A 24497-nucleotide genomic window follows, 5' to 3' on the forward strand; every position below is an offset into this window, starting at 1 on the left:
TTTTAGGAAATGGAAGGTACCTCTTTATTTACAAACACAGAACCACCACCGCTGCAGGAGCTGCTCCAATATTGTACAAAACCAGGGAATAAAACAGGGGTGGGAATAAATCAGGAAAGAAAATAAAGATGGGAATAAGCAGGAAAGAAAATAAGGATGGGAATAAGCAGGAAAGAAAATAAAATAAGGATGGGAACAAAGCAGGAAATATAAAATAAAATAAAATTAAAATAAAATAAAATAAAATAAAATAAAATAAAATAAAATAAAATAAAATAAAATAAAATAAAATAAAATAAAATAAAATAAAATAAAATAAAATAAAAATGGGAATAAGCAGGAAAGAAAATAAAATAAGGATGGGAACAAAGCAGGAAATAAAATAAAATAAGGATGGGAATAACCAGGAAAGAAATTAAAATAAGGATGGGAACAAAGCAGGAAATAAAATAAAATAAAATAAGGATGGGAATAACCAGGAAATAAAATAAGGATGGGAACAAAGAAGGAAATAAAATAAAGATGGGAACAAAGTGAGAAATAAAATAGAGATGGGAATAAGGCAGGAAATGAAATGAAATGAAATGAAATGAAATGAAATAAAATAAAATAAAATAAGGAATAACCAGGAAAGAAAATGAGAATAAAGCATGAAATAAAATAAGGATGGGAATAAAGCAGGATATAAAATAAAGATGGGAATAACCAGGACAGAAAGTAAGGATGGGAACAAACTGGGAAATAAAATAAGGATGAGAATAATCAAGAAATAAAATAAAGATGGGAACAGAGCAGGAAATAAGGATGGGAATAAAGCAGGAAATAAAGATGGGAATAAAGCAGGAAATAAAACAAGGATGGAAATACAATGAAGATGGGAGCAGAGCAGGAAATAAGGATGGGAATAAAGCAGAAACTGAAGAGGGATGGGAATAAACGAAGGCATTTACACTGTACAGAGGGGAGCTGAGTTTGGGGGCATTCAAGGCTTTAACCCAACCTGCAGAACCTTGGCCTGGCCATTTTTAATGTGGGGGGTCAGGCCCAGCCCCCAGGGTGGGTTTGGCACAGCAGAGTCACCCCACAAGCAAAAAGAAGCAAAAATAAAAAGGAATTTTACACTCGTGGTCATCAATGTCCCCGAATGTCCCCAAAGCTGGGAATGAAAACATCAAGTTTTGAGAAATTTCAAAACCTCTGATTTCCAAATGTTCTCTCTCTCTCCTCGTTTTCACACCTGCACGGTTCTGGCTGCAAATTCGTCATTTTCCAACTCCCTGCTTTTAGTGTCTGCAGGACACCCAGGAAATTTAAAGAGCTCCTGATAATCCCAATAATTCCACCTGGGGGAACACTGAGAGCAACGAAACTCCAAAGTCTGGCGGGAAAAAAGGGATTTAGGAATGAAATTTCCTTTGATCAGGATGTTGGTGTGGGATGAGAGGTGCCAGGCTGTGAGTGCTGGACAGGGAAAGTGCCATTCCCCTTCCCACAGGAATTCCTGAAGGAATAAAAGTTGGGAATGAGCTGCCAGATTCTGTTTTTAACCCAGAAGTGGGAAAAACAGAAACCCTTTGGAAAAGTTCTGCTTCAGTTCTGACCAAAAAAAAAATTGGTTTTTGTTTATCAAGGAGGAGCCTGGATATTCCTGGAGGAGAATTTCCCAAGGAAGAGAAGGAACAAAACCATTGGAAAAGACAGGAGGGAACTCCAGCAAAACTTTGGGAATCACAGGCTGGGAAAAAAAAAAAACATTGGAAAATGACTTTTTTTATCTAAAAGCCATTGGCAGAGTGGGAAAAACAAACACAAAACCAAGGCAGATTCCAGAGGGGCCTCAGCTCCTCAAATCCCACTGGAAATTCCTGAAAATCTGGGCTGGGATCAGCAGCTCTGCCCTGGGAAAAGCCAGGCTCAGCCAGTTGGGAATTCCCAGCTGGAAAAGGGGGACTTGGCAGGAGACAGTCAGGAATCCAAACTCACACTTTGGGCTGTTCTTCCATCCAGGAATGCCGAGAGATTTTGGGAGATAAAAGGTGGAGAGGCTCTGGAGTGGCAGGGAAAGGGCTCAGGTCACTTTGGGACAAGGATTTGTCCCCAAAAATTCCCGGCTGGAGCTCAGTCCCAGCCTGATCCGTGGACAGGCAGCAGGAGGATGGAGCTGCTCCCTCTTGCAGAGTCATTCCTGCCCCAAATCACTCCCTGAAATCCTTGGAATTCAGTCAGTGCCAGTCCTGCCTGGGAATTCCAGCGTTTTCCAAGATTGGGGAGCCAAGAGAGGGAAGGAGACAGGGGGAGAAGGGAGAGTCTTCATAGCAACTCGGAGATGGCACCACCTGCTGAGAGAGCGGAGAGGGGAATGAGCCCGAGCCGCAGGCAGGGGCTCCGGGAACCTGAGAGCCCCAGGGGAGCAGGGGAATGGGAACTGGGAAATGGGAACTGGGAAATGGGAACTGGGAAATGGGAACTGGGGGGAATGGGAACTGGGAAATGGGAACTGGGAAATGGGAACTGGGGGGAATGGGAACTGGGAAATGGGAACTGGGAAATGGGAACTGGGAAATGGGAACTGGGAAATGGGAACTGGGGGGGAATGGGAACTGGGGGGGAATGGGAACTGGGAAATGGGAACTGGGGGGAATGGGAACTGGGAACTGGGAACTGGGGGGAATGGGAACTGGGAAATGGGAACTGGGGGGGAATGGGAACTGGGGGGAATGGGAACTGGGAAATGGGAACTGGGGGGAATGGGAACTGGGGGGGAATGGGAATTGGGGGGGAAATGGGAACTGGGGGGAATGGGAATTGCGGAGGAATGGGAATTGTAGGGGGAATGGGAACTGGGGGGGAATGGGAATTGTAGGGGGAAATGGGAACTGGGGGGGAATGGGAATTGTAGGGGGAAATGGGAACTGGGGGGGAATGGGAACTGGGAAATGGGAACTGGGGGGGAAATGGGAACTGGGGGGAGAATGGGAATTGCGGGGGAAATGGGAATTGTAGGGGAATGGGAAATGAAAAAGGGAAATGGGAATTGTAGGGGGAATGGGAATTGGGGGGGAATGGGAATTGGGGGGGAATGGGAATTGGGGGGGAAATGGGAAATGGAGGGGAAAATGGGAAATGCAAAAAAGAAAAGGGAATTGCAGTGGGAAAAATGAGGAATGTAGGGGAAATGGGAAATGCAGGGGAAATGGGAATTGTAGGGGAAATGGGAATTGTAGGGGAATGGGAATTGCAGGGGAAAAATGAGAAATGCAGGGAAAACAGGAATTGCAGGGGAAATGGGAATTGCAGGGGGAATGGGAAATGGAGGGGAAATGGGAAATGTAGGGAAAAAAAGGGAAATGTAGGGGAAAATAGGAAATGTACGGAAAATGGGAACTGCAGGGGGAAAATGGGAAATGTAGGGGGAATGGGAAATGCAGGGGGGAAAATGGGAAATGTAAAAAAAACCCATGGGAAATGTAGGGGAAAATGGAAAATGGAGGGGGAAAAATGGGGAATGTAGGGGGAAATGGGAATTGCAGGGGGGAAAATGGGAAATGCAGGGAAAATGGGAATTGCAGGGGGAAATGGGAATTGCAGGGGGAAATGGGAAATGGAGGGGAAACTGGGAAGTGCAGGGGGAAAATGGGAAATGTAGAAAAAAACTGGAAATGCAGGGAGAAATGGGAAATGTAGAAAAGAACATGGAAAATGTAGGGGAAATGGGAAATGCAAGGGAAAAAATGGGAATTGCAGGGGGAAAATGGGAATTGCAGGGGGAAAAATGGGAAATGTAGGGAAAAAATGAGAAATGAAGGGAAAAATAGGAAATGCAGGGGAAAAAAAAAGGGAAATGCAGGGAGAAATGGGAAATTTGGGAAAAGAATGGGAAATGCAGGGAAAAAATGGGAGAGGGTGGGATTTCATAGCTAAAACCCCAAAATTTCAGCAGCAAGAGGCTGCCTGGTGACAGCTCTGGGATTTATTTGGGATTCTGGGAGTGCAGCACAGTGGCTTGGAAATCCTTCATGGCCAAACTGAGCTGGGGTCAAATACTTTGTAATTCCCAAATTTCTAAGGAAAACCAAGGGAATAAATCCCCACCCGAGTGTGGGTGAGACCAGAGCAGAGGATTTGATTCTGAACTGAAAAATGAGGAAATTAGTTTTGGTTTTAGGCTGAAAGCTGAGTTTAACACCAAAAAAAAAATCTGATTTTAAGTTTTCTGCCAGCAGAAAATGAATAAGGAGGATTAATGAAGAGAATTAATTAATGGAGAGAATTAATTAAGGGAGAGAATGAATCCCAGTCCCAGCCATGCAGCTCCCACATGGAAATCCCAAAGATTTCCCAGGAAAACTCTTCCTGCTTCAGGCCTGGGGTGGCTCCTGCAGGAAGCAGCAGAATTCAGGGAATTCAAGGGAGCCTGGATCCAAATTCCTTGGGAATTCCAGGGGAGTTTGGAATGTGCTGGAACCTCTGGTGGCCCAAAATGTTGGGAATTTTGGGCGCAGGGCACGAAGAGAACAAAGGGAAGAGGGAATTCCATGGAATTCTGTGGGTTTGGGAGAGCCAAGGAATGGATTCTTTTCTCTCCCAATGTGGCTCCTACAGGAATTCCAGCTCAGGAATTCCAGGAAAATGTGGATTTTCATGGAATTTCATGGTTTGGGTGGGAAAAGAGCTTCAATCCCATCCCAATCCATGGGCACCTCCCAGGATGCTCCAACCTCAACCTTTGGACACTTCCAGGGATCCCTCTGGGAACTCCTCACCATTCCAGGCAGGAATTTTTCCCAATTTCCCTTCATCCCAAGCTTCCCACAGGCAGCAAAGCCTAAAAGGAGATTTTAGGGATCTCTGCCACCTCCAGCTGATGGGAAAATCCAGTGGGATTTGGGTCTGAACTCGTTTTTTGAGGGAAAAAAAAATTCCCAGGTTGGCTGAGGAATTTTATCCCAACCTAAAAGCAGGGGAATAAACCCCAGAATTTCCTGCAGGGAATAAATCCCAGAGTTTCCTGCAGGGAATAAATCAAAGAATTTCCTGCAGGGAAATGAATCCCAGAGGTTTCTGCAGGGAAATGAATCCCAGAATTTCCTGCAGGGAAATGAATCCCAGAGGTTTCTGCAGGGAAATGAATCCCAGAATTTCCTGCAGGGAATAAATCCCAGAATTTCCTGCAGGGAATAAATCCCAGAGTTTCCTGCAGGGAAATGAATCCCAGAGTTTCCTGCAGGGAATAAATCCCAGAGTTTCCTGCAGGGAAATGAATTCCAGAATTTCCTGCAGGGAAATGAATCCCAGAATTTCCTGCAGGGAATAAATCCCAGAATTTCCTGCAGGGAAATGAATCCCAGAATTTCCTGCAGGGAAATGAATCCCAGAGTTTCCTGCAGCAAGAGCAAAAATCTGCCCCCAAATCCTTCCAAACAGGGCTGGAAAAGGAAGGGGAGAAGCAGGAAAAGCTGCTGGATCTGGAACATTCCAGAAGGACTGGGAATGGGATTTCCCAGTGACTCCAAAGAAAAGCAGGAATTAGGGACAGCACCCCCCAGGAAAGAAATGGTAATTCAAAATTAAATGGTAATTAAAAATGAAATGCTAATTAAAAATTAAAGTTTTGATTTTCTGGGAGCAGCCCCTCCAACATGGAAAATCCAAGGATCCTGCACTGTTTGGAAGCCAAGGATTGGAATTCTCCGTGGAAATCCCAATTTTTCACCTCCCAGGCCACAATCCTTTCTCATTTCTATCATTAATTGCATTAATTAGCAGCAATAATTAACATGAAATTAATCATCTCCAAGGCAGCCTTGTGAGGATCCAGGTGCCATCCTTGAAAACACAGGAAAATCTTGGAAAATCCCCCAAAATTCACCCCAAAGCCAACCCCAGGATGCTCCTGGCTGCTCCAATCCTGGATTTTTTCCAGGTGGAAACATTCCCAGAGAACATTCCCAAGGTTTTCCCATCCCAAAATTCCCATTCCTGGGAAACAACAAAGATCAGGACAAGCAACACCGAGGAGCTGAGCAGGAAGGGGAGGGAAAAAGGGAATAAATCACTGCTGGAAATTAAAGGAATAAAGGAATTAAAATAATTCCTGAATTCCTAAAAATCCATGGCAGCAGCTGCTGGAATCAAGGAAATGCAGAATTGGATCCATCAAATCCAAGGTTTAAAATTCTTTTTTAAAAAATCAACATTGCAGCTAAAATTGTGCTGTCTGTGCTGGGCCTGGAGGAGATTTTCCCAAAAAAAAGGAGGAAATTTCCCCAAAAAAGGCGGAAACTGGAGGATGGGATATTGCAATTGTGAAGGAGGAAAATCCCAAATTTCTCCTGCAAATTTCTCCCACAAAAATCCCAAATTTCTCCCACAAAAATCCCAAATTTCTCCAGCAAAAATCCTGAATTTCTCCCACAAAAATCCTGAATTTCTCCTGCAAAAATCCCGTACTTCTTCTGCAAAAATCCCAAATTTCTCCTGTAAAAATCCCAAATTTCCCCCGCAAAAATCCCAAATTTCTCCCGCAAAAATCTCAAATTTCTCCTGCAAAAATCCCAAATTTCTCCAGCAAAAATCCCAAATTTCTCCCACAAAAATCCCAAATTTCTCCCGCAAAAATCCCAACTTCATCCCAATTTCCCACCAAAAATCCAATTTTCTTCCAATTTCCCACTAAAACATCCCCCCCCCAAAAAAAAAAAATCAATTTTATGCCAATTTCCCACCAAAAGAATCCAATTTTATGCCAATTTCCCACCAAAAAAAATCTAATTTTATCCCAATTTCCCACCAAACCACCCCCAAAAAATCCAATTTTCTCCCAATTTCCCACCTAAAAAATACAATTTTATGCCAATTTCCCACCTAAAAAATCCAATTTTACCCTGATTTCCCACCAAAAAAATCCAATTCTATCCTAATTTCCCACCTAAAAAATCCAATTTTATCCCGATTTCCCCCCAAAAAAATCCAATTTTATCCAAATTTCCCACCCAAAAATCCAATTTTATCCCGATTTCCCTCCTAAAAATCCAATTTCATGCCAATTTCCCACCAAAACCCCCCCAAAAATCCAATTTTGCCTCTCCTTGCCAGCAGCCGAGCAGGGAGGGAGGATTCTGGGGACGCCGGAGAGACCTTGGAGGATCAGGGGTGACAAAGCGAGGCCACCAGGGAGGTGACACCGTCCTTACCTGTCAGGGGCTGGCCCAGCTCCGCCTGCACTTTACCCTTGGCTGCTCCTTCCAGAGGTAAAGCCCCTCTGTCCCCTTTGTAGAGTTTCGGTTTAAATGGAGAATCTTTGTCTTTACCTTTTGATCCTTTGGGCCTGCCCGCCTGCTTCTTCTTGGATTTACCGTCGCCCTTCACGCCCAGCAGCGGGTGCACCTCTGGGGGGGGGAATTTGGGGGGGAAATGGGGATTTGGGGTGAGTTGGAATGCTGAAATCCTGGATCAGACCGCTCCCAACTCCCTTGGGATCAGACTCTCCTCCCAACACCCCAAACCCCTCAGGAACAGATCCCTCCAACACCCCAAACCCCTCAGGATCAAACCCCCAATACACCAAACCCCTCGGGACCAGATCCCCCCCAAATCCCTCAGGATCAGATCCCCCAAACCCCAAACCCCCCAGGATCACCCCCCAACATCCCAAACCCCTCAGGATCAAAGCCCCAAACCCCTCAGGATCACACCCCCAACACCCCAAACCCCCTGGGATCAAACCCCCGAACCCCAAACCCCTGGGATCAAACCCCCCCAACACCCAAAACCCCTCAGGATCAGCCCCTCAAACCCCAAACCCCTCGGGATCACCCCCCCAAACCCCTCGGGATCACCCCCCAAACCCCTCAGGATCACCCCCCAAACCCCAAACCTCTCAGGATCACCCCTCAAACCCCAAACCCCTCGGGATCACCCCCCCAAACCCCTCGGGATCACCCCCCCAAACCCCTCAGGATCACCCCCCCAAACCCCTCAGGATCAAAGCCCCAAACCCCTCAGGATCACACCCCCAACACCCCAAACCTCTCAGGATCACCCCCCCAAACCCCAAACCCCTCGGGACCACCCCCCTAAACCCCTCAGGATCACCCCCCAACACCGCAAACCCCCCGGGATCAGACCCCTCCCAACAACCCAAACTCCTCAGGATCACCCCCCCAAACCCCAAACCCCTCGGGATCACCCCCCCAAACCCCTCAGGATCACCCCCCCAAACCCCAAACCCCTCAGGATCACCCCCAAACCCCTCAGGATCACCCCCCCAAACCCCAAACCCCTCAGGATCACCCCCAAACCCCTCAGGATCACCCCCCAACATCCCAAACCCCTCAGGATCACCCCCCAAACCCCTCAGGATCACCCCCCCAAACCCCAAACCCCTCAGGATCACCCCCAAACCCCTCGGGATCACCCCCCAACATCCCAAACCCCTCAGGATCACCCCCCAAACCCCTCAGGATCACCCCCCAACACCCCAAACCCCTCGGGATCACCCCCAAACCCCAAACCCCTCAGGATCACCCCCCAAACCCCAAACCCCTCAGGATCACTCCCCAACACCCCAAACCCCTCAGGATCACCCCCCAAACCCCAAACCCCTCAGGATCACCCCCCCAAACCCCAAACCCCTCAGGATCACACCCTCCAACACCCCAAACCCCTCAGGATCACCCTCCCAACACCCCAAACCCCTCAGGATCACCCCCCAAGGATCACCCCCCAAACCCCAAACCCCTTGGGATCACCCCCCCAACATCCCAAACCCCTCAGGATCAAACCCCCAAACCCCTCAGGATCACCCCCCAAACCCCAAACCCCTCAGGATCACCCCCCAAACCCCAAACCCCTCAGGATCACCCCCCCAAACCCCTCAGGATCACCCCCCCAAACCCCTCAGGATCACCCCCAAACCCCTCAGGATCACCCCCCAAACCCCTCGGGATCATCCCCCAACATCCCAAACCCCTCAGGATCAAAGCCCCAAACCCCTCGGGATCACCCCCCAACACCCCAAACCCCTCAGGATCACCCCCCCAAACCCCAAACCCCTTAGGATCACCCCCCCAAACCCCCAAACCCCTCAGGATCACCCCCCCAAACCCCTCAGGATCACCCCCAAACCCCTCAGGATCACCCCCCAAACCCCTCAGGATCACCCCCCAACATCCTAAACCCCTCAGGATCAAACCCCCAAACCCCTCAGGATCACACCCTCCAACACCCCAAACCCCTCAGGATCACCCCCCAAGGATCACCCCCCAAACCCCAAACCCCTCAGGATCACCCCCCAACACCCAAACCCCTCAGGATCTCCCACCCACCGTCATTGGGGACTCCCTGCAGCTCGATGTTGGTGGTTTTGGGTTTTTTCTTGGGGTTCTGGGGCCCGTCCGAGGAGCCGGGCCGCTTCTTGTCGGGGCCCAGGCCGTCGTCGGGCAGCGCGCCGGGCAGGGCCTCGGGCGGGGGCCCGTAGGGGTTCTCCTCGGGGTCCTCCACCTCGGGGGCGATGGGCAGGTACAGCAGCGCCCGCGCGTCCTCCAGCTCCTCGTCACTGTGGGGACACGGGCTTGGGGCTTGGGGGTTTGGGGGTTGGGGTTTGGGGTGGGGTTTGGGGGGTTTGGGGTGGGCTTTGTGGGGTTTCGGGGTTTGGGGTGGGGATTTCGGGGTTTGGGGTGGGGATTTTGGGGTTTGGGGGTTTGGGATGGGGTTTGGGATGGGGATTTTGGGGTTTGAGGTATGAGGGTTTGGGGTTTGGAGGTTTGGGGTGGGGATTTCAGGGTTTGGGGATTTTGGGGGTTTGGGATTTTGGGGTTTGGGGGTTTGGGATGGGGATTGTGGGGTTTGGGGGTTTGGGATGGGGATTTCAGGGTTTGGGGATTTTGGGGGTTTGGGATTTTGGGGTTTGGGGTGGGGATTTTGGGATTTGGGATGGGGTTTGGGATGGGGATTTTGGGATGGGGATTTTGGGGCTTGGGATGGGGTTTGGAATGGGGATTGTGGGGTTTGGTATGGGGATTTTGGGGCTTGGGGTTTGGGGTTTAGGGTGGGGATTGTGGGGTTTGGGGGTTTGGGGTGGGGATTTCGGGGCTTGGGGTTTGTGAGTTTGGGGTTTGGGAAGGGATTTTGGGGTTTGGGGGTTTGGGATGGGGTTTGGGGGTTTGGGATGGGGATTGTGGGGTTTGGGATGGGAATTTTGGGGTTTAGGATGGGAGTTTTGAGGTTTGGGATGGGAATTTTGGGGTTTGGGATGGGAATTTTGGGGTTTGGGATGGCAATTTTGATGTGGGAATGGTGGGGTTTGGGATGTAGAGGGTGAAGTTTGGGAATTTTGGGTTTTGGAATGGGAATTTCGTGGTTTATGCAGGGAATGTTTAAAGGGAATGTTGTGTTTCCCAAAGGGAATGTTGTGGGGTCTAAAGGGAACGTTCCCTGAGGGTTAATTAGCGGCCATTAACGAGTTTGGGGTCGGGGGCAGCCAGGGCTGCACCTGCTGCAGAAGGCGGCGATGGGATCCACGCTGGTCACGTCCACCTCCTCATCCTCGGCAGCATCTGCACCTGGCAGGAGGGAAAAGGGGAATTCAGGGCAGGAAAAACACCTGGAGCTCCTGGTACAGCCAGAAATAACCTGGAGAATTCCCTGTCCCAGCAGGAAAAAACCCTCAAAAACCCCACTGAAATATCCCCTACTATGGCACAAAACGAGCCTAAAATAATTCAAATTAAGCACAAAAAACCCCTGAAATAATTCCTATTACAGCAAAAAACAAATCTGAAATATTCCCTATTATAGCACAAAACAAGCCTAAAATAATTCAAATTAAAGCACAAAACAAACTTAAATAATTCCTATTACAGCAAAAAACAAATCTGAAATATTCCCTATTATAGCACAAAACAAGCCTAAAACAATTCATAATTTAAAAAAAAAAAATATTTCATATTAAAGCAAAAAACAAATCTAAAATATTTCCTATTATAGCACAAAACAAGACTAAAATAATTCAAATTAAAGCACAAAACAAACTGAAATAATTCCTATTATAGCCAAAAACAAATCTGAAAAAATTCCTATTATAGCACAAAACAAGACTAAAATAATTCAAATTAAAGCACAAAAAAAACTGGAATAATTCCTACTACAGCAAAAAAAAAATCTGAAATATTCCTATTATAGCACAAAACAAGCCTGAAATAATTCAAATTAAAGCACAAAAAAACCTAAAATATTTCCTATTAAAGAAAAACACAAATCTAAAATATTTTGTATTAAAGCACAAAAAAAATTTATAAAATATTTCCTTTTAAAACACAATAACCTAAAATAATTCCTACTAAACCTAAATTATTTCCTTTTAAAACAGAAAAAAAACCCTAAAATATTTCCTATGAAATCAAAATACAAACTTAAATATTTATTATCAAAGCACAAAAAAAAACCTAAAAAAATTTCTATTAAAGCACAGAATAAATCTAAAATATTTCCCATCACAGCAGAAAACAAACCTCAAATAATTCATATTTAAAAAATGGCTAAAATCAAATTAATTAAATTATGGGAAGTGCTTTAATAGGGAGCATTAACAAGCAATAATTCTTATTCCCATTATTTTTCACATTCCAGGATTTATTTATTTTATTTTCTCCTGGATTTTGGGCACCACCACGTGGCCAGGGAGGATCCCAGGGAGGGTGGGAATTCTCTGGGATTTTTTTGGAATTTTTTGAGAACTTTTTGGGGATTTTTCGAAAAATTTTTGGGAATTTTTTGGGAATTTTGAGGAACTTTTTGAGGATTTTTTGAGAATTTTTTTGGGTTTTTTTTGGGGAACTTTATGGGGAATTTTTTGAGAATTTTTGGGGATTTTTTGGGGAAGTTTTGGGGGATTTTTTTTTTTTGGGGGGGGGATCTTTTTGGGGATTTTTTGAGAATTTCTGGTGGATTTTTTGGGGAATTTTTTGGGGAATCTTTTGGGATTTTGGGGGGGATTTTTTGGGATTTTTGGGGAATTTTTTGGGAATTTTGGGGGGATTTTTTGGGGAACTTTTTGGGGATTTTTCAAGAATTTCTGGTGGATTTTTTGGGGAATTTTTTGGGAAATCTTTTGGGATTTTGGGGGGGGTTTGGGGGAATTTTTTTGGGAATTTTTGGGGATTTTTTTTTTTTTGGGGGGGGATTTTTTGGGGGATTTTTTGGGGAATTTTTTGAGAACTTTTTGGGGATTTTGGGGGAATTTTTTGAGAATGTTTTTGGGAATATTTTGGGCTGCACCTGTCTGCTCTGGCTCGCTCTTATCCTCATCCTCAATGTCAAATTCCGATTCCCTCTCCTCATATTCCACATTTTCATCCAACTCCTTGAAATCAGGGGCAAAAGCACTCCAGTTTTCCTGAAAAAAACCCATAAAAAATCAGTTTTAATCCAAACAAACAGCACAGGATCCCTTGGATTGCTGGAATTTCGAGGAATTCAATATCCTGGAGGGGTTTAAATCGTGGATGGACAAGGGAGAAAGTTGGGAATGGCTGGAATTTGGGATTTGGGAGGGGTTTTCCAACCTGAATTATTTTGTGGATCTGCAATCTCATTGAAATGCCATAAAAGTATTAAAAAAATCAAGGAAAATCCCACAAAATTAAAAAAATCAAGGAATCCACATCCACCTGGATCACCCCTGGAATGAAAGGAGGGGACAATTCCATGGAAAATGTCCCTGGGATGGAGCTCAAGGATGAATCCAAAGCTGAGCTGGAGTTTTGAGCTCGAAATCCCAAATTAAAAAGAAGCAGGAAAGCAAAACTGAGTTGGAATGGGAACTCATCAAGGATTTCAACACACAAAAATTGAGTCCACGAGGGAATTATGGAATTCCAGATGGGTTTGGGTGGGAAAGGAGCTGAAATCCCATCCCATCCCTTGGGCAGTGACACCTTCCACTATCCAAGGGTGCCATTTTATCCTTTTTAAACATTTCAACCATTTTATCCATTTTATAAATTTTATCCATTTTATCCCTTTTCTCCACTGTCCAACCTGGCCTGGGACACTCCCAGGGATGGGGCAGCCAAGGATTTTGTGGGAATTCACAGGCTGGAAATGAGCCTGGAATGCTGAAATTGGGATTTTTTTAGAGAATTATGGAATGGGTTTGGGATGGAAGGGATCATCCAATCCCATGGGCAGGGACACCTCCCACCATCCCAGGGTGGAATTTTATCCATTTTACCCATTTTATTCACTCTTCAACCTGGCCTGGGACACTCCCAGGGATGGAGCAGCCACAGCTCCATGGGGAATTCCATCCCAGCCCCTCCCAGGGATGGATTTATTCCCAAAATCCCACCCAAACCAGCACAGGGAATCCTGGAATGCTTTGGGTTGGAAGCTCCACACTTGTCCCTATCCCAGATTGCTCCAACCTGACCTGGGACACTCCCAGGGATGGAGCAGCCACAGCTCCATGGGGAATTCCATCCCAGCCCCTCCCAGGGAAGGATTTATTCCCAAAATCCCACCCAAACCAGCACAGGGAATCCTGGACTGGTCTGTGTTGGAAGGTCCACACTTCTCTCTATCCCAAGTTGCTCCAAATTGCCTGGGACACTTCCAAGGATGGAAGAGCCAAAATTTCCCTGGACAAACCCATTCCCTGTTCCCAAGGGAATGACCCCAGCCCTGCCTCACCACTTGGTTCTGAGCCCAGGAAATCCTGGACCGGTTTGGGTTGGAAGGGATGATCAACTCCACACTTCTCCCTATCCAAAGTTGCTCCAACCTGGCCTGGGACACTTCCAAGGGTAGACCAGCCAAAATTTCCCTGGACAAGCCCCTTCCAGGCCCTGTTCCCAAGGGAATGACCCCAGCCCTGCCTCACCACTTGGTTCTGAGCCCAGGAAATCCTGGACTGGTTTGGGTTGGAAGGGATCATCAACTCCACACTTCTCCCTATCCCAGGTCACTCCAGCTTGGCCTGGGACACTTCCAAGGATGGAAGAGCCAAAATTTCCCTGGACAAGCCCCTTCCAGGCCCTGCTCCCAAGGGAATGACCCAGCCCTGCCTCACCACTTGGTTCTGAGCCCAGATGGAAACCACCCCGCTGGAGATGGAGGCGATGATCGGCCGCACCGGGTGCCACTGCAATCAACGGAGACAAAGCAAACCCTTCATCAGCAAACACCAGGGACGGTGCCAGCTGAATTCCCAAATCCCAGGGGTCTCCAGGGGCTGGGGGGGTGCTCACTGCCACGTCCAGGAGCAGCTCGCCGCGGGTGCCATGCAGGATCTTCACCAGGTTGCCGATGCTCTTCTCCCAGATGTAGAGCGCGTGCTGCCGCGCCGAGCCCGCCACGATGTACTCGCCGTCCCCCGAGAAGCAGCACTTCTTCCAGGGGGTCCTGCAGCCAGGAAAAAAAAAGGGTGGGATGGCTCAGGTTTGCTTTTTGTGGTTTTCAGATTCTGGGCTGCCTTTATATTTCATTTCTTAAAATTATTATTATTATTTATATTTAAGTTTTCTATCCGTCCCCCGAGAAGCAGCGCTTCTTCCAGGGGGTCCTGCAACCAGGAAACAGAGGGAGGATGGCTCAGATTTTTATGGTTTTCAGATTCTGGGCTGCTTTTATATTTAAGGGAGTTTTTCAATGGTCATTTTTCTTGGTTTTTTTTTTTTTTTTTTTATTTATACTTAAGCTTTATATTTTCGGTTTTATCAATTATGTTTTTCAGACGCAGTGCTGCTTTCATATTTAAGTTCATACTTGTCTTTTTTATTATTTATATCTAAGCTTTTATATTTTTCAGATTCTGGGCTGCCTTTACATTTCATTTTTTAAAATTATTATTATTATTTATATGTAAGTTTTATATGTGTCCCCCAAGAAGCAGCGCTTCTTCCAGGGGGTCCTGCAGCCAGGAAACAGAGGGGGGATGGCTCAGGTTTGCTTTTTGTGGTTTTCAGATTCTGGGCTGCCTTTATATTTCATTTTTTTAAATTATTATTATTTATATTTAAGTTTTATATCCCTCCCCTGAGAAGCAGCGCTTCTTCCAGAGGGTCCTGCAGCCAGGAAACAGAAAGAGGATGGCTCAGATTTTTATGGTTTTCAGATTCTGGGCTGCTTTTATATTTAAGGGGGTTTTTTAATGGTTATTTTTCCTGTTTTTTTTTTTTTTTCAATTATTTATACTTAAGTTTTATATTTTCGGTTTTATCTTTTATATTTTTCAGACGCAGAGCTGCTTTCCTATTTAAGTTGATACTTGTCTTTTTTATTATTTATATCTAAGCTTTTATATTTTTCAGATTCTGGGCTGCCTTTATATTTCATTTCTTAAAATTATTATTATTATTTATATGTAAGTTTATATCTGTCCCCCGAGAAGCAGTGCTTCTTCCAGGGGGTCCTGCAGCCAGGAAAAAAAAAGGGTGGGATGGCTCAGGTTTGCTTTTTGTGGTTTTCAGATTCTGGGCTGCCTTTATATTTCATTTTTTAAAATTATTATTATTATTTATATGTAAGTTTTATATCCCTCCCCTGAGAAGCAGCGCTTCTTCCAGAGGGTCCTGCAGCCAGGAAACAGAGGGGGGATGGCTCAGATTTTTATGGTTTTCAGATTCTGGGCTGCTTTTATATTTAAGGGAGTTTTTCAATGGTCATTTTTCTTGGTTTTTTTTTTTTTTTTTTTTTTTTATTTATACTTAAGCTTTATATTTTCGGTTTTATCAATTATGCTTTTCAGATGCAGAGCTGCTTTCGTATTTAAGTTGATACTTGTCTTTTTTATTATTTATATCTAAGCTTTTATATTTTTCAGATTCTGGGCTGCCTTTATATTTCATTTCTTAAAATTATTATTATTATTTATATGTAAGTTTATATCTGTCCCCCGAGAAGCAGCACTTCTTCCAGGGGGTCCTGCAGCCAGGAAAAAAAAAGGGAGGGATGGCTCAGGTTTGCTTTTTGTGGTTTTCAGATTCTGGGCTGCCTTTATATTTCATTTTTTTAAATTATTATTATTTATATGTAAGTTTTATATCCCTCCCCTGAGAAGCAGCGCTTCTTCCAGAGGGTCCTGCAGCCAGGAAACAGAGGGAGGATGGCTCAGATTTTTATGGTTTTCAGATTCTGGGCTGCTTTTATATTTAAGGGGGTTTTTTAATGGTTATTTTTCCTGGTTTTTTTTTTTTTCAATTATTTATACTTAAGTTTTATATTTTCGGTTTTATCTTTTATATTTTTCAGACGCAGAGCTGCTTTCCTATTTAAGTTGATACTTGTCTTTTTTATTATTTATATCTAAGCTTTTATATTTTTCAGATTCTGGGCTGCCTTTATATTTCATTTCTTAAAATTATTATTATTATTTATATGTAAGTTTATATCTGTCCCCCGAGAAGCAGCACTTCTTCCAGGGGGTCCTGCAGCCAGGAAAAAAAGGGAGGGATGGCTCAGGTTTGCTTTTTGTGGTTTTCAGATTCTGGGCTGCTTTTATTTTATTTATTTATTTATTTATTTATTATAGCTTTATATTTAAAGTTTTAGCTTTTATAGATTTCAGATTCTTCCCCAAACCCTTCTCTTATGCCCCTGCCCTGTCCCCAGGCTCCTGTCCTGCCCTCACCTGTCCCTATGCCCCTCACTTGTCCTCACGTTCCTCCCCAGGCCCCTCCCCTGTCCCTAGGCCTTGTTCTCACCTGTCCCCAGCCCTGCCCTGTCCCCAGGCTGTCCCCAGCCCTGCCCTGTCCCCAGGCTGTCCCCAGGCTGTCCCCACCTGTTGACCAGGTCCTGCAGTTTCTGCATGGGCTCGGGCTCGCCGTCCCCATGCCCCAGCCCTGCCCTGTCCCCAGACTGTCCCCAGGCCCTGCCCTGTCCCCAGGCTGTCCCCAGGCCCTGCCCTGTCCCCAGGGTGTCCCCAGGGTGTCCCCAGGGTGTCCCCAGGCTGTCCCCACCTGTTGACCAGGTCCTGCAGTTTCTGCATGGGCTCGGGCTCGCCGTCGCGGCCGCAGGTCAGGATCTCCCGCCCGTCGTACACGCGGATGATCCGGTCGGCCGTGTTGATCAGGAAGCAGCTGCACCAAAACGGGGGAAAATCAATGAAGAACCAATCCATCAATCCATCAATCAATCAATCAATCAATCAATCACAGATCCTGTCCTGTGGAAGATCTGGGGGGTTTGAGGAGCTCTGGGATCCCCCCGGGCGCTCACCTCCCTTTGCGGGCGAACTCGATGGATTTAATGGCCGTGGTGTTGCTGGTCCCTGTGGTCACTCTGAAGGAAGCAACAAGATCCTGAGTGTCTGTTTTTAAGACCAAGATCTGAAGATTGAGCAGACAGAGAACAATCAGTGGCTTCACCTGAAACAGAACCCTGGGAACCCACCCGGGGACACTGCAGGAGCTGCTGAGACAGAAAACATCCCAAAAATGTGTCAAAGCCAAAGTCAAAGATCCCAGAATCCCTGAGGCTGGAAAACCCCTCCAGGATCCTCAAGCAATGCCTCACCTGCTCCCCAAACCCTGCAGCCATCTCTACACCTGTCTACAGCCAAACCCATCCCCTGTGCCTGTCCCTGCTCCCTAAAGCCATCCCTGTCCCTCTTCCATAAAGCCATCCCTGTCCCTGTCCCCTAAATCCCTGTGCCCTTCACCTCTTCCCAAACCCATCCCTGTGCCTGTCCCTGTTTCCCAAACTCATCCCTGTGCACCTCACCTGTTCCCCAAATTATTCCTGTTCCTCAAACTCATCCCTGGGCCCCAAATCTATTTCTGTTCCCCAAATCCCTCCCTGTGCTCCTCAGTGCTCCCCAAATCCATCCCTGTACCCCTCACCTTTCCCCCAAATCTATTCCTGCTCCCCAAACTCATCCCTGTGCCCTTCACCTATTCTCCAAATCCATTCCTGTTCCCAAACCCAAACCTGTGACTGTCTCTGTTCCCCAAACCCAAACCTGTGCCCCAAATCCATTCCTGTTCCCCAAACTCATCCCCATGCCCCTAACCTGTTCCCCAAATCCATCCCAGTGCCCCTCAACTTTTCCTCAATCTATTCCTGTTCCCTGAACTCATCCCTGTGCCCCTCACCTGTTCTCTAAATCCATCCCTGTTCCCAAACCTGTGACTGTCTCTGCTCCCAAAACCCCTCCCTGTGCCCCTCCCTGCTCCCCAAACCCATCCCTGTGCCCCTCCCTGCTCCCCAAACCCATCCCTGTGCCCCTCACTGCTCCCCAAACCCATCCCTGTGCCCCTCACTGCTCCCCAAACCCCTCCCTGTGCCCCTCCCTGCTCCCCAAACCCCTCCCTGTGCCCCTCACCCACGGAGGTGCCCAATCCCCACCCGGAGCACTCTGCAGAGATGCAGACCCCAAACCCCCCTGGGCACTTCCCAAGCCTGACCCCCCTTTCCCACGGGGAATTCCTGCTGCTGCCCAGCCTGGCGCTGCCCTGGGGGCAGCCAGGAGTGCCCAGTGCCCTGGGCAGGGGGCTGACCTTGCCCTTGGCATTGCCAGTGTAGATGTATTCCCCTCGCCGGTCGAACGAGGCCACCACGTTGAGGTCGGAGTCGTCGTCCACGGGCAGCACCACGTGCTTGGAGTCAGACAGGGTCAGCATCACCGGGGCCGACTTCATGGGACACACCAGCACCCTGTTCCTGCAACAGCAGCGAGAGGTGGGAACTCCAGCCTCCTCTGGGAGGGTTAGAGCAAAAAATCACCCAGCTGGATGGAGGAATTCAGGAGATCTCGGGAGGGGTTTCCATGGTTAGAGCTGAAAAACATGGAGATGGATGGAGGAATTGGGATCTTGGGAAGGGTTTCCATGGTTAGAGCAAAAATCATTGAGCTGGATTGAGGAATTCAGGAGATCTTGGGAAGGGCTTCCATGGTTAGAGCTAAGAAACATAGAGGTGGATGGAGGAATTCAGGAGATCTCAGGAGGGGTTTCCATGGTTAGAGCTGAAAAACATGGAGCTGGATGGAGGAATTGGGATCTTGGGAAGGGCTTCCATGGTTAGAGCAAAAATCATTGAGCTGGATGGAGGAATTCAGGAGATCTTGGGAGGGGTTTCCATGGTTAGAGCTAAGAAACATTGAGGTGGATTGAGGAATTGGGATCTTGGGAGGGGTTTCCATGGTTAGAGGTAAGAAAGCATGGAGGTGGATGGAGGAATTAATGAAATCTTGGGAAGGGCTTCCATGGTTAGAGCATAAAAAGCATGGAGGTGGATGGAGGAATTGGGATCTTGGGAAGGGTTTCCATGGTTAGCACAAAAATCATCGAGCTGGATGGAGGAATTCAGGAGATCTCGGGAGGGGTTTCCATGGTTAGAGCTGAAAAACATGGAGCTGGATGGAGGAATTCAGGAGATCTTGGGAAGGGTTTCCATGGTTAGAGCTAAAAAACATGGAGCTGGATGGAGGAATTCAGGAGATCTTGGGAAGGGTTTCCATGGTTAGAGCTAAAAAACATGGAGCTGGATGGAGGAATTCAGGAGATCTTGGGAAGGGTTTCCATGGTTAGAGCTAAAAAACATGGAGCTGGATGGAGGAATTCAGGAGATCTTGGGAAGGGTTTCCATGGTTAGAGCTAAAAAACATGGAGCTGGATGGAGGAATTCAGGAGATCTTGGGAAGGGTTTCCATGGTTAGAGCTAAAAAGCATTGAGCTGGATCTGGGAAATCTTGGGAGGGGTTTCCATGGTTAGAGCAAAAATCATTGAGCTGGATTGAGGAATTCAGGAGATCTTGGGAAGGGTTTCCATGGTTAGAGCTAAAAAACATGGAGCTGGATGGAGGAATTGGGATCTTGGGAAGGGTTTCCACAGTTAGACCTAAAAAACATCAAGCTGGATCAAGGAATTCAGGAGATCTTGGGAAGGGTTTCCATGGTTAGAGCTGAAAATGCATGGAGGTGGATGGAAGAATTCAGGAGATCTTGGGAAGGGCTTCCATGGTTAGAGCTAAAAAACATGGAGCTGGATGGAGGAATTGGGATCTTGGGAGGGGATTCCATGGTTAGAGCATAAAAAACATCAAGTTGGATCGAGGAGTATCTTGGAAAAGGATTCCCAGCTAAAAAAGCATTGAGTTGGATCGAGGAATTCAGGATATTTTGGACAAGGATTTCCAGCAAAAAAGGAATCAACCTGGATTGAGGAATTCAGGAGATCTTGGACAAGGATTTCCAGCAAAAAAGGAATTGAGCTGGATTGAGGAATTCAGGAGATCTTGGACAAGGATTTCCAGCAAAAAAGAAATGGAGCTGGATTGAGGAATTCAGGACATCTTGGACAAGGATTTCCAGCAAAAAAGGAATTGAGCTGGATTGAGGAATTCAGGAGATCTTGGACAAGGATTCCCAGCTAAAAAGCACTGAGCTGGATCAGGGAATGCAGGCTATTTCTATTTTTGTTGCCTTTTGTTGTACTTAGACAGCAAAATGCTGTGAAGCTCAGGTCTACTTTAATTCCCTTTCACCTCTGAGTCAGTGCAGGAATTTCAAACCCAAGGACACATTCCCACACCGATTCCCAAGAGCTCCCTCCCAAAAACCCAACCCCAACACAACCCCCGGACCCGACAGTGGCAATAACACCCCAAAATCAGCGGTTCCACCCCACTGGGAGCATCCCAGTCCCCTCCAGGGCACTTACTGGTCCCGGGGGTGGTACTGGACCTTGAGGATGGGCGAGGGGAAGCGGAACCTCTGGTCGCAGTCCCCGGACAGCACGTCCCACTGCGACACGATGTTGTCGGTGGAGGCGCTGACCAGCTTGTGCCCGTCCCGGCTCCAGCTGTGCCACGGGGAGGGAATGCCCAAAAATGTTATTGCTTAGAGGGCAGGGGGGAAAGGAGCCCAGGGAATGCCCAAAAATGTTATTGCTTAAAGGACAGGGGGGAAAGGAACCCAGGGAATGCCCAAAAATGTTATTGCTTAAAGGGCAGGGGGAAAGGAACCCAGGGAATGCCCAAAAATGTTATTCCTTAAAGGGCAGGGGGGAAAGGAACCCAGGGAATGCCCAAAAAATTTACTCCCTAAAGGGCAGGGGGGAAAAGGGGCTCAGGGAATTCCCAATACAGTTATTCCTTAAAGGGCAGGGGGGAAAGGAGCTCAGGGAATGCCCAAAAATGTTATTGCTTAAAGGGCAGGGGGGAAAGGAGCTCAGGGAATGCCCAAAAATGTTATTGCTTAAAGGGCAGGGGGAAAAGGAGCCCAGGGAATTCCCAACAAAGTTATTCCTTAATGGGGTGAAATGCAGCCAGGGGAAAAAGGATCTGGGGATTCCATGGAGATTCCAGGGGGATTCCCTGGGGATTCCAGAGGGATTCCCTGGGGATTCCAGGGGGATTCCATGGCCATTCTGGAGGGATTTCATGGGGGTTCCCTGGGGATTCCCAAGAGATTCTAGGGGGATTTCAGAGGGATTCCATGGGGATTCCTGCAGTTCCCGAGGGATTCCATGGGGACTCCCTGGGGATTCCCACAGTCCCAGGCTCTGCTCACCACAGGGAGCACATGGGGTGGATTTGGGATTGCTGGGATGTAGGATTGCTGGGATTGTTGGGATCCCCAGTCATGCTCACCAGAGGGAGCAGACGGGGTGGATGTGGGTTTGTTGGGATTCTGGGATTGGTGGGATGTGGGTTTTTTGGGATTCTGGGATTATTGGGATGTGGGTTTGTTGGGATTCTGGGATTGGTGGGACCCCCAGCCGTGTTCACCAGAGGGAGCAGACGGGGTGGATGTGGGATTGTTGAGATGTGGGTTTTTGGGGATTCTGGGATTGGTGGGATGTGGGTTTTTTGGGATTCTGGGATTGGTGGGACCCCCAGCCGTGCTCACCAGAGGGAGCAGACGGGGTGGATGTGGGTTTGTTGGGATTCTGGGATTTTTAGGATCCCCAGCAGCGCTCACCACAGGGAGCAGACGGGGTGGATGTGGGTTTGTTGGGATTCTGGGATTTTTAGGATCCCCAGCTGTGCTCACCAGAGGGAGCAGACGGGGTGGATGTGGGTTTGTTGGGATCCTGGGATTTTTAGGATCCCCAGCAGCGCTCACCAGAGGGAGCAGACGGGGTGGATGTGGGTTTGGTGGGATTCTGGGATTGGTGGGACCCCCAGCCATGCTCACCAGAGGGAGCAGACGGGGTGGATGTGGGCGCTGATGATCTTGGCGATGCCGCGCGTCAGGAAGTCCCAGATGACGATGCGGCCGTCGTTGCAGCCCACGGCCAGCAGCGTGCCCCAGCGGTTGAAGGTGCACGTCAGCGCCATGCTGATACAGTCCAGCGTCCCGTCGGCCTCCTGCGGGGACAGCGGGGGGACAGTGGGGGGACAGTGGGGACAGTGTGGGGACAGCAGGACAGTGTGGGGACAGTGGAGACAGTGTGGGGACAGTGGGACAGTGGGGACAGCGGGACAGTGTGGGGACAGCGGGATAGTGGGGACAGTGTGGGGATAGCACAGGGACAGTGTGGGGACAGCGGGACAGTGGGGACAGCATGGGAGAAAGTGGGACAGTGCGGGGGACAGCACAGGGACAGCGCAGGCAGTGCGGGGACAGCACGGGGACATTGAGGGACAGCGTGGGGGACAGCCGTGGGTAGAGTGGGGACAGCATGGGACAGCATGGGACAGTGTGGGGACAGTGTGGGGACAGTGTGGGGACAGCCGTGGATAGTGCGGGGAACAGCATGAGGACAGCGTGGGGACAGCACAGGCAGTGTGGGGCAGTTTGGGGACAGCGCAGGCAGTGTGGGGACAGCAGGGGGGACAGTGTGGGGACAGTGCAGGGACGGTGTGGGACAGTGTCCAGGCAGGACCCGTCAGACCCAGTGACACCCAGCCAGACCCAGTGAGACCCACTCGGACCTGGCCAGACACAGTGACACCCAGTGACACCCAGTGACACTCGCTCAGACCCGCTCAGACCCGCTTGTGCCCACTCGGACTCAGCCAAGCACGCTCAGACCCGGCCAGAACCAGCCAGCCCTGCTCAGCCTTAGTTAGACCCGCTCAGTCCCGCTCAGGCCGCCCCCGCCGGGGGATGCTCGGGGGCAGCGCCGTTACCTCGGGGTAGTTCTGGCCGAAGGACTCTGCGGAGGAACGGGAGAGCGGCGGCTGAGCGAGAGGCGGCCCCGCCGAGCCTGCCCGGCTCCCCCGCCCCGCTCCGGTACCGGCACCGCCGCCCCCATTCCCGGTCCCGCCGCTCCAGCCCAGCCTCGCTCCCTCCTCATTCCCATTCCCGTTCCCAGCCGCGCCTCCCCCGCTCCCGTTCGCACCGAGCAGCTCCAGGTTCGGGGCGCCGCCGTCCCGCCCCCGCCGCCCCCCGTTCCCTCCCCGCTGCCATTCCCGCCGCCTGCTGCTCCCGCAGCGCCCGCTCCGGTTCCCGCTCCCATTCCCCCTCCCGTTTCCCGTCCCATTCCCATTCCCATTCCCGTTCCCGCTCCCATTCCCCCTCCCACTCCCCGCTCCCGTTCCCTCTCCCGCTCCCGTTCCCGTCCCCGTTCCCTCTCCCGCTCCGGTTCCCGCACCGAGCAGCTCCAGGTTCATCGCGCCGCCGCTCCCGCTCCCTCCGCTCCCGTCGCCGAAGGACCCCGCGGGGGCCTGCCGGCCGGCCCCGCGCCTCGCCGTTCGCCTGACCAACCGCCGCTCCTTTCCCCCGCTCCCGCCTCGGCTCCCGCCGCCTCCCGCGCCGGCCCCGCCCGCCCCTCCCGGCGGGCTCGGGGAGCGGCGCCGCTCGCTCCTGGCGCGGCGGAGGGGCCGGGAATTGGCGGCGGCGATCAGGCAGCGCGGCGGGCAGCCCCGGCGCAGCGCGCGGAAGGGGCCGAGTGGGCCCTGCGGACGGGCAGGAACGTTCCGGGAAGGGGGACCGGTAAAAAAGTAGCACCATTAATTAAATTAATTAAAATAATTTTTATTCTAATAATAAACTAAAATACCGGGGGAGGCCGGTATTGCCTGGATTTCTACTGGAAAGGAGTGGCTGCTTTTGGAAAAAAAGGAAAGAAAAAATAAAATAAAAGGAAAGAAAAGGAAATAAAAATTTAAAAAATAATAAAAGATATAAAATATAAACCACCAAATAATGAAAAATATAAAACAAAATATTAAAAATAAAGAAAAATAAAATTCAACTAAAAATGAAATAATTAAAAATATAAAAAATAAAATATGACACATTAAAACAAGATAAAAAATAAAGAAATAATAAGTAAAATAAAATAAAATAAAATAAAATAAAATAAAATAAAATAAAATAAACCTTGATTTGAGGGGTCAAAAGCTGTGGAATCTCCCAACACCAACTCCAGGCAGGCAGAAAAAATTTCCACGGGGAAATTCCCAAAAACCCCAGCAGGGAATTGGGGGCGGGGCCACAGGAAAAGCTCGGGAATCGCAGGCACAGAGCTCGAGCTTCCTTCCCCTTCCTCATTCCCGCTCCTCCGGCGCCATCCCGAGGCCATTCCCGCTTTTCCAGAGGTTCTTCCTC

The 24497-nt window shown here is 48.7% G+C and overlaps 1 protein-coding gene across 6 annotated transcripts; it reads right to left on the minus strand.

The window, feature by feature from the left end:
- Positions 1-23652, minus strand: RBBP5 (RB binding protein 5, histone lysine methyltransferase complex subunit). Of its 6 annotated transcripts, none has more exons than XM_059867551.1 (14): positions 23539-23652; positions 23075-23100; positions 22137-22309; positions 20659-20799; positions 18495-18657; positions 17215-17324; positions 16956-17075; positions 14247-14400; positions 14069-14140; positions 12277-12394; positions 10493-10562; positions 9327-9556; positions 7311-7388; positions 1-2336 (listed from the first exon to the last, which is right to left on the minus strand). In XM_059867551.1, the coding sequence occupies exons 1-14, from the start codon at positions 23555-23557 to the stop codon at positions 2311-2313; spliced, it is 1500 nt and encodes a 499-aa protein (XP_059723534.1). In that variant the 5' UTR covers positions 23558-23652; the 3' UTR covers positions 1-2310. The 6 variants fall into 6 exon arrangements, with proteins under 6 accessions (XP_059723534.1, XP_059723533.1, XP_059723530.1 ...); XM_059867550.1 differs by having other exon boundaries at positions 1-2339; XM_059867547.1 differs by having other exon boundaries at positions 7194-7388.
- Between the last annotated feature and the right edge of the window lie 845 nt (positions 23653-24497).

The sequence above is a fragment of the Haemorhous mexicanus genome, chromosome 25, assembly GCF_027477595.1.
Source record: "Haemorhous mexicanus isolate bHaeMex1 chromosome 25, bHaeMex1.pri, whole genome shotgun sequence".
Classification (NCBI taxonomy): Eukaryota; Metazoa; Chordata; class Aves; order Passeriformes; family Fringillidae; genus Haemorhous; species Haemorhous mexicanus.

What these genes read in the sequence shown, in the direction of transcription:
- RBBP5 (XM_059867546.1), bottom strand. An exon ending in CACCCCGTCTGCTCCCTCTG is followed by an intron (nt 20,800 to 22,136) that starts GTGAGCATGGCT and finishes CCCGTGGCACAG; the next exon opens with CTGGAGCCGGGACGGGCACA. An exon ending in CTGGCAATGCCAAGGGCAAG is followed by an intron (nt 17,325 to 18,494) that starts GTCAGCCCCCTG and finishes CTCAATCTTCAG; the next exon opens with ATCTTGGTCTTAAAAACAGA.